The following is a 14,565-nucleotide window of genomic DNA, read 5'->3' on the forward strand; positions in this document are numbered from 1 at the left end:
TTGCTTTTCCGCACCCCCATCAGGATCCTAGCAGCGCTGTTTTGAATGTACTGAAGCCTCTGGAGGCTCTTGCTAGGGATCCCGATGAGGAGTGCGTTACAATAGTCTATCCTTGAGGAGACAAAGGCGTGGACAAGTTTCTCAGCATCCGTCAGGGTAAGTGTGGGGCGGAGTTTGGAGATATTTCTGAGGTGGAAGAAGGAGGTTTTGCAGATGTGTTTTATGTGTGACTCAAGGTTGAGTTGAGGGTCCAGTTTCACACCCAGGTTGGTGACAGTGGCTGAGAGGGGAATAGTGAGACCGGCGAATAAGATGCTTGTTATTGGGCAGGTATGTATCTGATGGGGAGTGCCAATTAACATGGCTTGGGTTTTGTCACTGTTAACTTGCAGGAAGCTGAGATTCATCCACGCCTTTATCTCCTCCAGACACAGGGAGAGGATGGATGAGGGAGATGGAGAAGGCTGGATTATGGAGGGCGGGGGGTCAAGTTTGAGGTATAGCTGGGTGTCGTCCGCATAACAATGAAATGAGATGCCGAACTTCCTGATTATATTGCCGAGGGGTAGTATGTAGAGAGTGAAGAGGGTAGGACCGAGTACAGATCCCTGGGGGACACCGGAGGTGACAGTGTGAGTGTCGGATTTTTTCCCCCCCAGGGAAACGTACTCGGTCCGGTTTGAGAGGTAGGACTGAAGCCAGGTTAGAGCAGTGCCAGAGAATCCAGTGGAGTGAAGCTGGTTAAGGAGGATATTGTGGTGGACAGTGTCAAATGCAGCGGACAGATCCAACAGGATGAGAAGTGACGGGGAGCCTGCATCGGCAGCCATGAGAAGGTCGTTGGTGACCCTAACAAGTGCTGTTTCAGTGCTGTGGCCAGAGCGGAACCCGGATTGAAATTTCTCAGCGATGTTATTGCGGGTAAGATGAGTGTGAAGTTGGGCAGCTACCACTTTTTCCAGAACCTTGGAGAGGAACGGGAGTTTAGATATTGGTCTGTAGTTGGCAAGGTTGTCCGGGTCAAGCGAGGGTTTTTTGAGCAGGGGGTTAATAATGGCAGTCTTCAGTGCAGGGGGTACAGAGCCAGACTGGAGTGAGAGGTTGATGACATTGGTTATTAGGGGACTAATGGCTGAGGTTTGTTGTTTAATGAGGGCTGTGGGGAAAGGGTCCAGGGCACATGTGGAGGGTTTCATCTTTTTGATGATGTCCTCTACCTCCGACTGCAAGATAGGAGAGAAGCAGCGGAGAGGCTGGACTGTCCCGGGTGGAAGGAAGGGGGGAAGAGGTGAAGTGGTGGGGCCAGAAGAGGAGAGGAGCTGGGTGCGGATGTTGTTAACCTTAGCGGTAAAAAAGGTCATAAAGTTATTGCACACTACCTCTGAGGATTCTGTTGGAGTGGTGTGAGGTGGTTTGAGAAAGTGGTTGATGGTTGAAAAGAGTTGTTTTGAGTTTCCAGGGGTATTGTTTATGATATTGGAATAGAACTGGGCACGTGCAGTCCCAAGGGCTTTTGAGTAGGCCTTCTGGTGTTCTTTGTAGTAGATACATCATATCATGTGATGTAATGGGATGATGGTAATATTTTTTACAACTAATCCACACAACAACTGCACACAATTATGCATGCTTTTCAACCACTTGTATTTATTTAAAGAGCAGCAGAAGGGACTTTGGCATGACAGCAAAACTACTGTTTGCTTGCACAGAATTAATGGCACATGCAAACCATATTCAAAATCAATCCATTTAATCAAACTTAGTTGAACTTTTCAATAAACATGCACTGCAATTGATGGAACAATGCTCCTCCCCAGACTGTCTTGTCACCCTTGAATAGTATTTATTAATATTATTATTATTTTACGCAAACTGGAGTCGTCAACACAAGAATGTAGGTCGCCTCCGTCTGACTTGTTGCTATCCTGCTAGTGGCTGTTCATTCAAGCTTCTGATTAATGATTGGCTCTCTTACCTGTCATTAGCATTCTCAACAACCAATCAGCTTCATTGTTTGAGGGGCGTCTTCGATGGAAATAAGAGGTTTTCAGCGGTTTGATTGGTTGGCGGCTCTCTATCGCCTTGTTTAACAACATTGCATCACTTAAGCTAGCGGGACCGGAGGGAGTGGTGTCGTTCGCCAGCACGCGTCAACCATTCAACAAGGCAACGAAACAAACACCTAAAGGGGAATAAAACAAGATTGCTGTATTAAAAATACGCCTAAGGTAAACTGCTGTAGTGCCACTGTTGTTTGTTTGTCCGGCCTAGAACAAGTCGTCGAAGCTAGCTTGTGGGCTAACTAGTGCTAACGACATGCTAATCACGAAGTAAAATCAAAATATACGGAACCGTCGCATTTTGGGCTTCGTTCTTAGTTAAATAAATGTTTTACTGCATATACAAGTTTAGAGAGCGCACAAGATACGAAAGGCAATACTCTGCTGTCAAACAGCCAGCTAATGTTCGCCGAATACTTTGGCTACACCTTTTTTTATGATGCACATTTTGATTATACAATACAGCAGCATCGTCTTTCAACATTTTGTATTCTTGTGCGTTGTCATAGTCTGCGATTGGATTAGTACGACTGATATGTCAAAACGGGAACGAATACAAAGGTAAATAGTGTCCTGCTGACTTGTGTGTGGTGTGTCAGCTTTTGGCGCGGGGCGGGCGGGGGAGTTGCGGTTCTTATTGCTCAGTTTAAAGTAATAAAGCGTTACTATGGCAACATCTCGGGGCATATTTCTACTAAAGCAGTGCTTTGTAGTTATTGTTGATGTTGCATTATATTCCTGCTGCTAAGGAACCTCGTTGACGTGTTTAGAAGAGCTTCATTACGGGAGGGTTTTTTTCCGCCATCTTGGGGCCGAGGAATTTTCCTTATGGCGATCGGCCTTAAACATTTTAGAGGGGCTGGTACGCCGGTGTCTAATTTTTACAGCCCTGTACAAATCCTCAACTTCACATTGATATTGCACTCTTGTAGAATGCATTTTTCAGATTGCAGAAATTGCCACTCATGATGTGCTTGAAAATGCATTTGATTTGATTTTAAACATAAGCCTGACCAAGACTAAACCATGTGTAATAAATCTGATAACATTTACAGATTAATTTGAACCAATAAACAAATTAATTTTCAGAATCGTTCAGGCTCAGCCCTACTATGCAAGCAAATAAAAAATCAAATAATTATCGTCTACTGTTTTTGCAGCGTTGGGTGACTGCTTCCTTCGACATCCAGTGCTTCTCTGGTATTCCTGCTATAAAGGTGATGTCAATCGCCTTTTTCGCCCGCCTGGCAAGGTACAGCGGGCCCCATGCTGGACGGAGCGGCCTTCCCCAAATGGCCCTGGCGCCCCTCCCGCTGAAGCAGGACATCAACTTTCACTCCACCGTCCAACAGAGGCAAATCCACACCCCTTCAGAAAAGCGCCGCAGCGGCACGCGCTTTGACGCCGACAGCAGCGGCCGCCCCACCACCTGGGACACGTTCGGCATTTGGGACAATCGCATCGACGAGCCCATCTTGCTGCCGTCCAGCATCCGCTACGGCAAGCCCATTCCAAAGGTCAGCCTGTCCAAAGTAGGCTGCGCCTCGCTCATCGGCCAGCGCAAGGAGAACGAGGACCGCTTCCAGCTCTCCCAAATGTCCGACAGCATCATCTATTTTGCCGTCTTTGATGGCCACGGCGGGCCGGAAGCGGCGGACTTCTGTCACAAATACATGGAAACTTTTATCAAGTAAGAATGTGCTACGGAAAGCCAATCAGCTGTCAGGGGGTCCGTCTGCTTCGGCCAAGATCATGTCATTAGTTTCACAATTTTGCCTGAAAGGGAATAGCAGGAAGTCAGGACACGAGTGTGAAGAACGACTCCGTTCAGTTCTCCCACCTCTGCGTGAAAGCCACGATTGTGCCGCTGCTTCTTTGGCGTATGCACGATGCACACAGCAGTGGCTCACATTGGAGGAAATGTATTTTGAGCGTTCTGTTCACAAATAAGTCATCTTTGTGCCCTTACGGGGTTTTTTTTTTGTTTGTTTTAGGGATTTTGTGGCGGACGAGGACAATCTGCAGCTGGTTTTAACACGAGCCTTCCTGGAAGTAGACAAAGCTCTGGCCAAGCATTTGCAGCACTCCTCAGACGGTAGGTTGACGATAAATATTATTCGTCTTTGTTACTGTTTTTTTTGTCGGGCACTATGATACGGTTTGGGGGGGCTTCGCAACATGGAGGTCTGTCATTTTAAGAAAAGAGCAACTCATTTTTAGAGTTGGTTCAAAGTAGAAAGAGGTAGAACACTTATCTTGGACTAGAAACCATTTTAATTTAGTATATATGCAACAGATTTGATCTGATTATTATTATTCAAGACGTTCTTCATTTTGTAATGTTCAGACTGCATAAAGTTACAACCTCATTTTAATGACCATTTAAATCTTTTGTGTTTTAATTGGTTCTTTGAGAGCCTTTTATTTTTTTGAGGATGTACCTGGTGTCAAAAAAAAAAAGCTTGACAACAATCAGTGTACAAAATGGAATGCATGCAAATGATGACTTTTCCTTCAAATGCAAGTCAATATTTTAAACATAACCCAACTGTGTTTGTTCAGGCTAATGTTAACATGAGTTGACGTGGCACCCTCGGGGGGGGCCGCGCTGTGTGAAATGTCCCAATATGCCTGTGTGTGTGTGTGCATGTTATCTACGACAGCTGCGGACCCAGCTCAGAGCTGGAGGCCCTTGGCACCAATGTGGATGACGAGGGGCTAGATATTGAAGGAGAGAGTCCAGCGGGTCCTAAATCCTGGACTTCTGGAAGGTTCCCTATCTTTCTCTCACTCCCCGCTCTCTCTCTCTCCATCTCCCTACCTCTCTCAATCTCTCTCTCTCTCTATCCATCGCGAGTCTCTCTAGCTCTCTCTTCCTCTTAACGAGTGTTTGCGAGCGCTTCTTGTGAGAGCGGGCGTCCGTTTGAGAACGTTTGTCGTCACCCTCTGCCGGAACCGCTCGACCCGACGCAGCATGTCCAATGTGCGCAATTGGTCTCGGGGCGTTGCTCTTAGCTAACCCGTCTCGTCTACGCCTTGCAACCAAATAACTCGTTTAGTGACATATTTTTATGTTCAAAACAAAACATCGAGCCATGTGTCGTCTTACAACATGCCTACAAGGTAACCTTGACGTAAGCTAATTGAATGTAGCCCACCATCGCTAGTTAGCGGTCAAGATTGAACACGGCCGTCCATGCCCTGACAATCGCATTATTGGATAAACGCTAAGAAAGTAGTAACCAGCGAGCGCTACACTATTCATTCAACGACACTCACCGACACAGGCTCCGCCTTATAAATCAATACTCACTCAAAAAAGATCAATACTACAATAGAACATTTTCCGCCGAGCTAGGAAGTTGCTATTGTGATCCAAGGACCCAACTAGTTGAATAAAAACAAAATTTTCAATTTGCTTGACGCAGCTCATATAAAAAGTCTGCACACCCCTATTGCAATACTGTTTAAAAAAAAAAAAAAGATCGTTATAAATATTTCAACGAAATGTGTCTGACTAATTCAGTTTGAGAAAATTCAAATGATAATTTTTTTGCTGCTGGTATATAATGTACGTGTGCACGCGCCGCCATCTTGAAAAACGTTGACTGTGTGTGATTGTTTGTTTATCAAAGCAATGCAAAGTGCCGTTTGAGATGTCCGTTTAACCGACACACTCAACTGTTCAAAGTGCATGTGCAACAGTCCCTCCCCCCTCCATTGTATTATCTCCTCCATGACCTCCTCGACCACCCCCCCACCCCCTCTCTTCATGTCTGCGTGTGCTCGAGATCTGTCCTGTAGTTAGTTACCTGTGCGCACCTGCCAAGCGTCGACTCGCGTCTCTCACCCTCGCCCTCTTCCGTCATGTCTCTGTAGCGCCCGGGGCCAACGCGGGGACCACCGCCACGGTGGCGCTGCTGAGGGACGGCATCGAGCTGGTGGTGGCCAGCGTGGGCGACAGCCGCGCCATGCTGTGCCGCAAGGGCAAGGCGCTCAAGCTCACCGTCGACCACACGCCTGAGAGGAAGGACGAAAAAGAGAGGCAAGTGGAAAAACGCTTTGGGAAAAACTAGCGGCGCTAACCTTTGTGCGCCCGCTTAGGATCAAGAGGAGCGGCGGCTTCATCACCTGGAACAGTTTGGGCCAGTCCAACGTCAACGGCCGGCTGGCCATGACGCGGAGCATCGGCGACTTTGACTTGAAGGGGATGGGGGTCATTGCCGAGCCGGAGACCAAGAGGATTGTGGTACGTCTGGGTCATTTCTGTATCATTGAAATGCTTCACTGCTGCAGTACCAGAAAGACACCTCTAGGTGGTGGCAAACACTTTGCTCCTCTCTCAGCTGAGCCCCGCGCACGATTCCTTCCTGGCGCTGACCACCGACGGCATCAACTTCATCATGAACAGCCAGGAAATCTGCAACGTCATCAACCAGTGTCACGACCCTAAAGAGGCGGCACAGCGCATCTCTGAGCAGGTACGGGCGGACATGGCCACGTTGTTAATTTTTTTTTAGAAGTGCTCATTTCTCAATTCTTCCCACGATTAATTGGTTAAAATTTGATTATCCCACTCCGGGTCAAAAAATTGCGATTTGTCAAAACGAATCAAGTCCACATTCACGTCGGGGTTGGTTCAAAGTTGCTAACAGGCGGCCAAACGTTCGCAGGCTCTGCAGTACGGCTCGGAGGACAACAGCACCATCGTGGTGGTGCCCTTCGGCGCCTGGGGCAAGCACACCAACTCAGACACGAGCTTCTCCTTCAGCCGAAGCTTCGTGTCGAGCGGGCGCTGGGCGTAGTGATGGCGGGCTGGGGAAAGGGGGCGCGCTTTGCGGACCCTCCCAGTAAGTGCAATAGTCGACAATGCTTCTTTAGGAAAAAAAAAAAAAATCTGATGTGTGAGACAACTGCTGTGTGAGCTCCATTCAACAAAATGGCACTGAAAGTCTCGGAATTGTAGAGATTGTCACTGGACATCGTCCTGGCTGCTCAGTAAAATCCCAAATTACAATCGAATACATTATTTATTGCATCTATAAGTACAGTTATATGCATCAATTTGTGTTTTCGTTTAGCACGGCGAGGAGTAGTACTTATCAAAATGTTGCGAGAAGACATTATGAGAAAAAAAAAAAGCTATATTTTATGGGAGATAAAGTTGTAAGCTAGAAGAAAGCGGTTGGGATTTGCCAGAAAATGTCATATCACAAAAAAGTGTTTTTTATGAGAGAAAGTAACATTTTTGAGGAACCTTTTCCATTTTATGACCAAAAGTCCTTTTATCACAAATACTGAGGAAAAAATATCAACATTTGTAATTTTGTCAGGAATAAATTGTAATAATAATAGAAAAAAGTTAGACCAAAGTCAGCTACACATAGTCAAGTAAATTAAGGGTGAGTGTATTTTTTTTTAAACTTGTATAAATTGTCCAGACTGCTTCAAAATAATTGTTTTCAGGATAACTTGACCCTGCAATGGATTGTTCTAAGTGGGAGGTGTTGCGTTGCGGGCCACGTGATGGGGTCGGATCTTACAGGTTCTTCTGTTGCTCTTGGCAACATTTACTTTTGCATTTGCAGAAAGAACAACTTGGATAAGTTTCATTTTGAAATGAGTCAACGTAGTCCGTTTTTCAGACTGTTAATACAAGACGATGTGTCGTTAAATACACACTTAGCAGCTCTGCTGTGCATAACTGTTGAAACTTGTGGAACTTAAGCAAGGGTGGGCAACCTTCTTTTTTTTTTTCTCTCTCCCTCAGGCGTTGTGTACATTTTTAACTAATCGGCTCAGTGTATGGATTTTTGGCCGCTCAAGCTCGCATTCACTTTAAATAATACCAATCTGAATGCTGCAAAAAGAATGCTGATTTCTTATTCGGTCATGGATTAGAATATTTTAGTAGAGCACGGCCGGCTAGCTACCTAGCTTCCAAGCGTACAAACGAATCTGTTGGCTCGTACGTTGAATAACTTGGATATGGCCGTGAGCACTGTACGTGTCCGAGATTGTCCCCCCCCCCCCTTGCACTTCTTATCATTACCAAAAATAACTTGTAAAGAAACCATTTGCACAGTCTAGCGGGTCGGAGATGTGAATGAACAGCATCTTTTTTTGCCAGAATGTTCTTGGGGTCCCCCCCCCCCCCTACGAGTGAAGCTGACATTTATGAACAGTTATTGTCTGTAATCACAATCAAATTTTACACCGAGATGAATGAGGGTGGCACTGAGATGAATCCAGACAGGTTATGTTGTGTAAATAGCAGCTATTTATGCAAAACCATTTAAATGTGTGCATAACTAACCTCCGGTTGTACGTAATTTATCAGCGTCTGTCAATCCATGTTTGTAAATATTTGCTCACCACGGACGCAAGCATCTGTGAATCGTTTCTCTTCGTTGCCTTTTTATGTAATCGTTGTTACATGTGGAATGTATACTTGGGATGTACTGTACAGAGTGGACGTGTTTTGTGTTACACACCAATGAGTTGTAACTTCATTAAATCTGTGCTTCTGGATATGCTTCAAAAGTTTTTTTTTTTTTTTTTAAACAATTAATAATCAATTAATTTAATGTGGTGGTAGTAGTAATGTTCACTTTTGAAAGAAAATCTTCTGTTGTGATAAAGTAAAACTACATTGTCAATATATATTTTCCTCCTACGTTTGCTATCCAATAAAAAAAAAATGTTTTACTCCCCCAAAAAAATCTTAGATGATTCACTTCTGAAATGTTACTATTAATGAACATAACAGTTAGTTGTAAATACTAAGGCTTTTTTTTCGTAAAAAAAAAGTAACCATGTATAGTAAGGCTCTCAAACATAACTTTTTTTTTAGTTCATTGTGGAAAATATTTTTTTTCTCTCCTTTCAATTTGACTCAAATTACTACAAGAATGTACAGCACAAAATTAAGAGATGAATATAAAAAAAAATGAAACCTGATGAAAGTTGTCCTAAAAATGGATTAGTGAGTGTGTTTGGTGAGCAAAGGGTTAAAGCAGCACGCTGTGACGCTGACCTTTGACTCGGAGCTCTCGAGATGCTCGTCGGTCTCCCTCGCCGCCTCCTGACCAGTGCAGCGACGCTCGCTTGCTTGCAAGGCCTCCCAGGTGAGTTTCTCTTTTGCTTTCATATTTAAAAAGCAAACAGACGGTCAGAATTCAAATCCAAATTTAATAGTCTGTGATTTTTGCTCCGAGCGGACATTTTGTGCTTATTTTTTGCCATTTTCAGCCATCAACTAAAAAATATTTGCCATGACAGGATACAGCGATGGAGCGAGGTTGTCACATCAACGTAGCGATGGTGGACGACATCGGCGCCAACGGCCTGATGGGTTCAAGGGTCGCCACGGTTACGGAGCCGCCGGCCAAGCAGCTCTGCGGCTCCACCGTCAGCTTTCACGAGGTGGGCTACAAGGTTTACGAGACAAACGGTTTCTTCTGCAAAAACACCTCAAGTACTCGCCAGATACTGCTGGACCTCAAGTGAGTACTTTTTGTTGTTGTTTCTTTCCGCCTTTAATAATAATTCATCGCCATTTTTATTTTAGTTCCTTCTTAGCTGTAAATTATTTCCAACCTCCTTACACCATTCATCCCTCATAACTTAACCGCTGTCAATGTGACAATATTTTATTTTGAATCAACACTTGTGTGAAAGGTCCCACTTTACATTATTTTCACGTGTAGTGTTTCCCATGCAAGAATGAATTATTCCTTGCGTTAATCCTGTGATATTAGGCATGGTTTCCCACTTTTAATCTCTCAGCATTGTCGCCGTCTGCCAAGGGAACGCATTAAAACGACGTCACGTGACCCATGGCCAGGCTTGTGGTCAATCTTTTAAGTCCATTTTATAAGGCTGCACATATTGTGTGTGTGTGTGGGAGGGGGAACTGGCTGAAGCCTTTGGCTACTCAGGCAGTTTAATGAGATTCAATACAAGAATTGCATTAAAAAAAAAAATGATTTCCTTTAATCCTGCTTTTAGATCAATATTTTTGCCTTATTTTGTTTTCAGTGGTATCATGAGGCCTGGCCTGAACGCAATTCTCGGCCCCACCGGAAGTGGAAAGTCATCGTGAGTGCAACTGAATTTGTCCAAATAAAAACATCGACATAAATATCGATAATATTTCTCACGTCGTTCCAAACAGTTTTTTGGATATTCTCGCTGCGAGGAAAGATCCCTCTGGCCTTTCGGGGGAAGTTTTAATCGATGGAGCGCCGCAACCACCCAACTTCAAATGTCTGTCTGGCTACGTCGTCCAGGTACCTTTTAGATCAATATAGTATTTAGCATACTAACACGTTAGCATTGGTCCCGTGAATGTTATTAGCCATAATCTGGCCTAAATAACATCGTTAGTATTAATGGGCATAAATTGTTGTATGGCTCCGACTTTCGTTTCTTTCTCTGTACCAGGACGACGTGGTCATGGGAACGCTAACCGTGAGAGAGAATCTCCGTTTCTCAGCAGCGTTGCGTCTACCCGCCCGTGTGTCAGAGCGTGAAAAAGAGGCCCGCGTCAATCACCTCGTCACGGAACTCGGCCTCGCCAAGGTGGCCGACTGCAAGGTGAACTATAGAGAAGATGGTTGCAAATGTCTCCTTGTCGAAAATGTTCCTACGGCGTTCTTCCCAGGTGGGCACTCAGATGACTCGTGGCATCTCGGGAGGTGAGAGGAAGCGGACCAACATTGGTATGGAGCTGATCATCGACCCTCCTGTGCTCTTTTTGGACGAACCCACCACGGGCCTGGACGCCAGCACAGCTAACTCGGTCCTGCTATTGCTACGAAGGTAGCGACTCAAATGATTGCTGTTCTATCCATCTATCTAATCTCTGGTTAAAAATGTTTCTCCTCCAGGATGGCCAATCAAGGGAGAACCATCATCATGTCCATCCACCAGCCTCGCTACTCCATCTACAGACTCTTTGACTCGCTCACTCTGTTGGTTGGAGGCAAGATGGTGTACCACGGACCAGCGGCAAACACATTGGACTACTTTGCAAACATTGGTGATCACTTTTTTGTGACTTCCCGGGGAAGTCTTCCCCAGGGGTCAATCTTAGGTCCCCTATTGTTTGTATACGTTTCCATTAAGCTAGTTAATGACTCAGATCGACTACTGTTGTCTTTCAGGATATTCCTGCGAGCCCCACAACAACCCAGCTGACTTTTTCCTGGATGTGATCAATGGAGACTTCACTTTAACCAGCATGTCCAAAGTCAGTCTTTCTGAAGGTAATGCCGTGTTTACAATTCCATACCTACATTGTAGTGTCCCACCGGGCATTTTTTTTACCTTTATTTTATTTGACATTCGTCTCCTGGGTTAGAGTTGAACTTGGAGGTGAGCAGCTCCAGGGCGAGCATGGAGGAGCGGCTGGTGGAGGAGTACAAGAAGAGCAGCTATTGCAGCGACACGTCGGTCCAGCTGCAACGCATCACTCAGAACAAGCGGCACTCGGCGCCGCCCGCCTCCCGTACCGTCACCTATATCACCTCATTTGGCCACCAGATGCGTTGGGTACTGCACAGAACCTTCCAGAACCTCCTGCTGAACCCACAAACGTCTGTGGCACAGGTACACAAGCTTTGGAGTCTTCAACAAACGCAAACGTTAAAGTTACCAATGTAAACCGTCGATATGATTAAAATCCTGATTGAAAGGTTTTTCGTCAGACAATTTGGAATCTCGATCCCATCAAACGTTTGTGTCAAAGATGATTTTATCTTGGATGAACAGCCTTTGGTGGGATCAACCTGACTTTTCAAAGCCTTGAGAAGTCTCCTCACTTTAAGAATTATTAACAGCCAATTGGGCCCAGATAAAACCGCATAATCCCGCAAGTGGGGATCTGGACGGCGTGGGCGCCCTAATCGGCTTTGGTGACTGCGGTGACCCGACTCTTGCCTCCTTTGGGCTCGATATCATATCTGGCCTAAGCCCCCTCGTTGAACCCAAACCGGCATTAACCCCGCCCCGTGCGGCCGCGGTTACGGGCGCCGCCGCATCACATGACGTTGTCACGGTTCATCACTCCGGCGTCATGAGCTGATCCTTTCATCCTGGGAACTGCTTAGTTCTGTCTTAATGTGTCAATTGTTGGGATTAAAACTTGTCTGTTCCCCCCCCCCCCGTCCCCCCACCTGGAAATTCTAAGTGGCAAGATTGTTGCATTTTGTTTCCATCCTGTCCTGAACACGTGTGCAGGTGGCCGTGCATATATTCCTGGCTCTCGTCGTGGGAGCCATTTTCTTCCGAGTCAAAGACGATCAGAGCGGCATCCAGAACAGGTGAGAGGAACGCAAAAATAGATGTCTCCATTTTTGGAAGAATTGAGTCAAATGAAAAATTGTCTTTTCACGTCGCACCTTAAAAATCAATGATTTAGTGGCAGAAAAACAACTATACGTCCCTCTACTGTAATGCCGAAAATGAGAATTGCATTCATTCCTATGGGGACTTACTAATCCTCTTAATGTTGGCACAAGCTGGTACTCACAAGGTCAGCAAAGCCCAAGCGGTCTCCAGACCCAGCAGAAGGTCATTGCATTCACACTACTTAAGCGGCGTCCCTTAAGAACGCCCGCGAAGGGTCACGGAGTGGAAAACAGGCTTCACCTCTGTCTTCTGCTTCCTCCAGGATGGGGGCGCTCTTCTTCATCACGACCAACCAGTGTTTCAGCACAGTGTCGGCGGCCGAGCTCTTCATCGCCGAGCGGAAGCTCTTCACGTACGTTGTTGTTAGCAATAATGAACGCCGTATTAAAAAATATATGTATTAATTCCTTGTAGTAATAGTTTAATTTACAAAAAAAAATAATTTGTCAAAAAATCATCAATATTAAAGTCTCTGCAACAAACTTAAATGCTCATTTACATAGTCAACAAACTTTCATCTTTATAGCCAATAGTTTTAGTTTTGTTCAAAATGTATGGATGGCGAAGGTTTGACTTTATGCGACTCGTTGCTGCAGGCACGAGTACATCAGCGGCTACTACAGAGTATCCGTCTATTTCCTGTCCAAGGTGTTGTCCGACGTGGTCCTGCGCACCGTCACCTCTGTCATCTTCAGTTGCGGTGTATACTTTATGATCGGTACGGACAATTTGGCCCCTCTAGTAGTTCCCTTATTTTATTTTATTTTATTTTATTTTATTTTATTTTATTTTATTTTATTTTATTTTATTTTATTTTATTTTATTTTATTTTATTTTATTTTATTTTATTTTATTTTATTTTATTTTATTTTATTTTATTTTATTTTATTTTATTTTATTTTATTTATGTTTCTCTCTTCCCATCACGCTCAATATGGTCTTCAGGGTTGAAGTGCACCTTATCCGCATTCTCTGTGTTCACACTAACGGTGACGTTGGTGGCGTACACGGCCACCGCCATGACCATGGCAATCTCGGCAGACCAGACGGTGGTTGCGCTCGCCAACATCTTCATGACCATCACCTTTGTCTTCATGATGGTGAGGGAACATCTCCGGATTATACCACAATGTATTCCATGCCGGACGTACGTTTTGTAGATCTTCTCGGGTCTTCTGGTGAACCTTCCGAGCGTCATGGACTGGCTGGCGTGGCTCAAGTATTTCAGTATTCCCCGCTACGGCCTTGCGGTAAGTCCAACTTGATGGAACAGATTTCTCTTGAGTCATTTGTCTCTTACTTTGGGATCTTCAGGCCCTGAAGATCAACGAGTTTGTGGGGTTACAATTCTGCCAGAATACCAACATGGCCACCGTTGTGTCCAGTTGCAACTGCAGTGTGGCAACCAAGGTTGGACATACGTGAGTAGAAAAACTCCACAATCTCCAGTTGTCCTAAAACAACAATGTAAACATTTGTGGTTTTGGTGCAGATGTACGGGGGAGCAGTACTTGGACTATTTGGGGAGCCAGTACGACACGTGGGGCTTGTGGCAGAACCACGTAGCGTTAGCCGTCATGCTAGTGGCCTTCCTGCTCATTTCATACCTAAAACTTCGCTACATGAAGAAGTTCACGTAAAAAGGTAGCTCACAGTGTACATTGTTTATTTATAAATATTTACCTTTGATCCATTATTTTAAAAGTAGATGTGCTTTTTATTGTACTTGGCACTCAGATCACTTGATTTGTTTTATTTACCTTTGCAGTAAAAATTTAAAACTGTACTGTTTTTATTTTATTATTTCAAGCAATTTGTACAACTGCATTCGCATATAAATGTCATGGTAAAAGCACTAAGTGGTTTGTTTTTACTTTTTAAAATACCGTCATTTTCGGACTATAAGTCGCACCGGAGTATAAGTCGCACCAGCCATAAATCGCCCAAAAAAGTGAAAAAAAACATATATATGTATGTATATAAGTCGCTCCTGAGTATAAGTCGCCCCCCCCACCCAAACTATGAAAAAAAACCGCGACTTATAGTCCGAAAATTACGGTAGCAAATGTATTAACTAAAACATAAAAGTTCT

The 14,565-nt window shown here is 44.7% G+C and overlaps 2 protein-coding genes across 2 annotated transcripts; both read left to right on the top strand.

Annotated features, from left to right (window-relative positions):
• Positions 1-2,069: 2,069 nt before the first annotated feature.
• ppm1kb (protein phosphatase, Mg2+/Mn2+ dependent 1Kb) lies at positions 2,070-8,591 on the top strand. Its single transcript, XM_061274361.1, has 7 exons — positions 2,070-2,228; positions 3,221-3,750; positions 4,055-4,155; positions 5,940-6,105; positions 6,165-6,309; positions 6,407-6,541; positions 6,734-8,591. Exons 2-7 carry the CDS (start codon positions 3,281-3,283, stop codon positions 6,863-6,865), a joined length of 1,149 nt encoding a protein of 382 aa, XP_061130345.1. The 5' UTR covers positions 2,070-2,228; positions 3,221-3,280; the 3' UTR covers positions 6,866-8,591.
• Positions 8,592-8,741: 150 nt separating this feature from the next.
• abcg2d (ATP binding cassette subfamily G member 2 (JR blood group)) lies at positions 8,742-14,328 on the top strand. Its single transcript, XM_061274360.1, has 16 exons — positions 8,742-9,187; positions 9,342-9,565; positions 10,101-10,160; positions 10,237-10,351; positions 10,506-10,658; positions 10,726-10,883; positions 10,952-11,103; positions 11,228-11,329; positions 11,425-11,672; positions 12,303-12,385; positions 12,736-12,825; positions 13,070-13,191; positions 13,419-13,573; positions 13,634-13,723; positions 13,788-13,894; positions 13,966-14,328. The coding sequence occupies exons 2-16, from the start codon at positions 9,351-9,353 to the stop codon at positions 14,111-14,113; spliced, it is 1,998 nt and encodes a 665-aa protein (XP_061130344.1). The 5' UTR covers positions 8,742-9,187; positions 9,342-9,350; the 3' UTR covers positions 14,114-14,328.
• Positions 14,329-14,565: the final 237 nt, after the last annotated feature.

Source organism: Syngnathus typhle, linkage group LG3 (genome assembly GCF_033458585.1).
Source record: "Syngnathus typhle isolate RoL2023-S1 ecotype Sweden linkage group LG3, RoL_Styp_1.0, whole genome shotgun sequence".
NCBI classification, from domain to species: Eukaryota; Metazoa; Chordata; class Actinopteri; order Syngnathiformes; family Syngnathidae; genus Syngnathus; species Syngnathus typhle.

Coding starts and splice junctions, on each gene's coding strand:
- ppm1kb (XM_061274361.1), top strand. CDS start 3,281: ATGTCAATCGCCTTTTTCGCCCGCCTGGCAAGGTACAGCGGGCCCCAT. Junction 3,751..4,054: donor TACATGGAAACTTTTATCAA/GTAAGAATGTGC, acceptor TGTTTGTTTTAG/GGATTTTGTGGCGGACGAGG. Junction 4,156..5,939: donor TTTGCAGCACTCCTCAGACG/GTAGGTTGACGA, acceptor ATGTCTCTGTAG/CGCCCGGGGCCAACGCGGGG.
- abcg2d (XM_061274360.1), top strand. CDS start 9,351: ATGGAGCGAGGTTGTCACATCAACGTAGCGATGGTGGACGACATCGGC. Junction 11,673..12,302: donor CACAAACGTCTGTGGCACAG/GTACACAAGCTT, acceptor ACACGTGTGCAG/GTGGCCGTGCATATATTCCT. Junction 13,724..13,787: donor TTCCCCGCTACGGCCTTGCG/GTAAGTCCAACT, acceptor TGGGATCTTCAG/GCCCTGAAGATCAACGAGTT.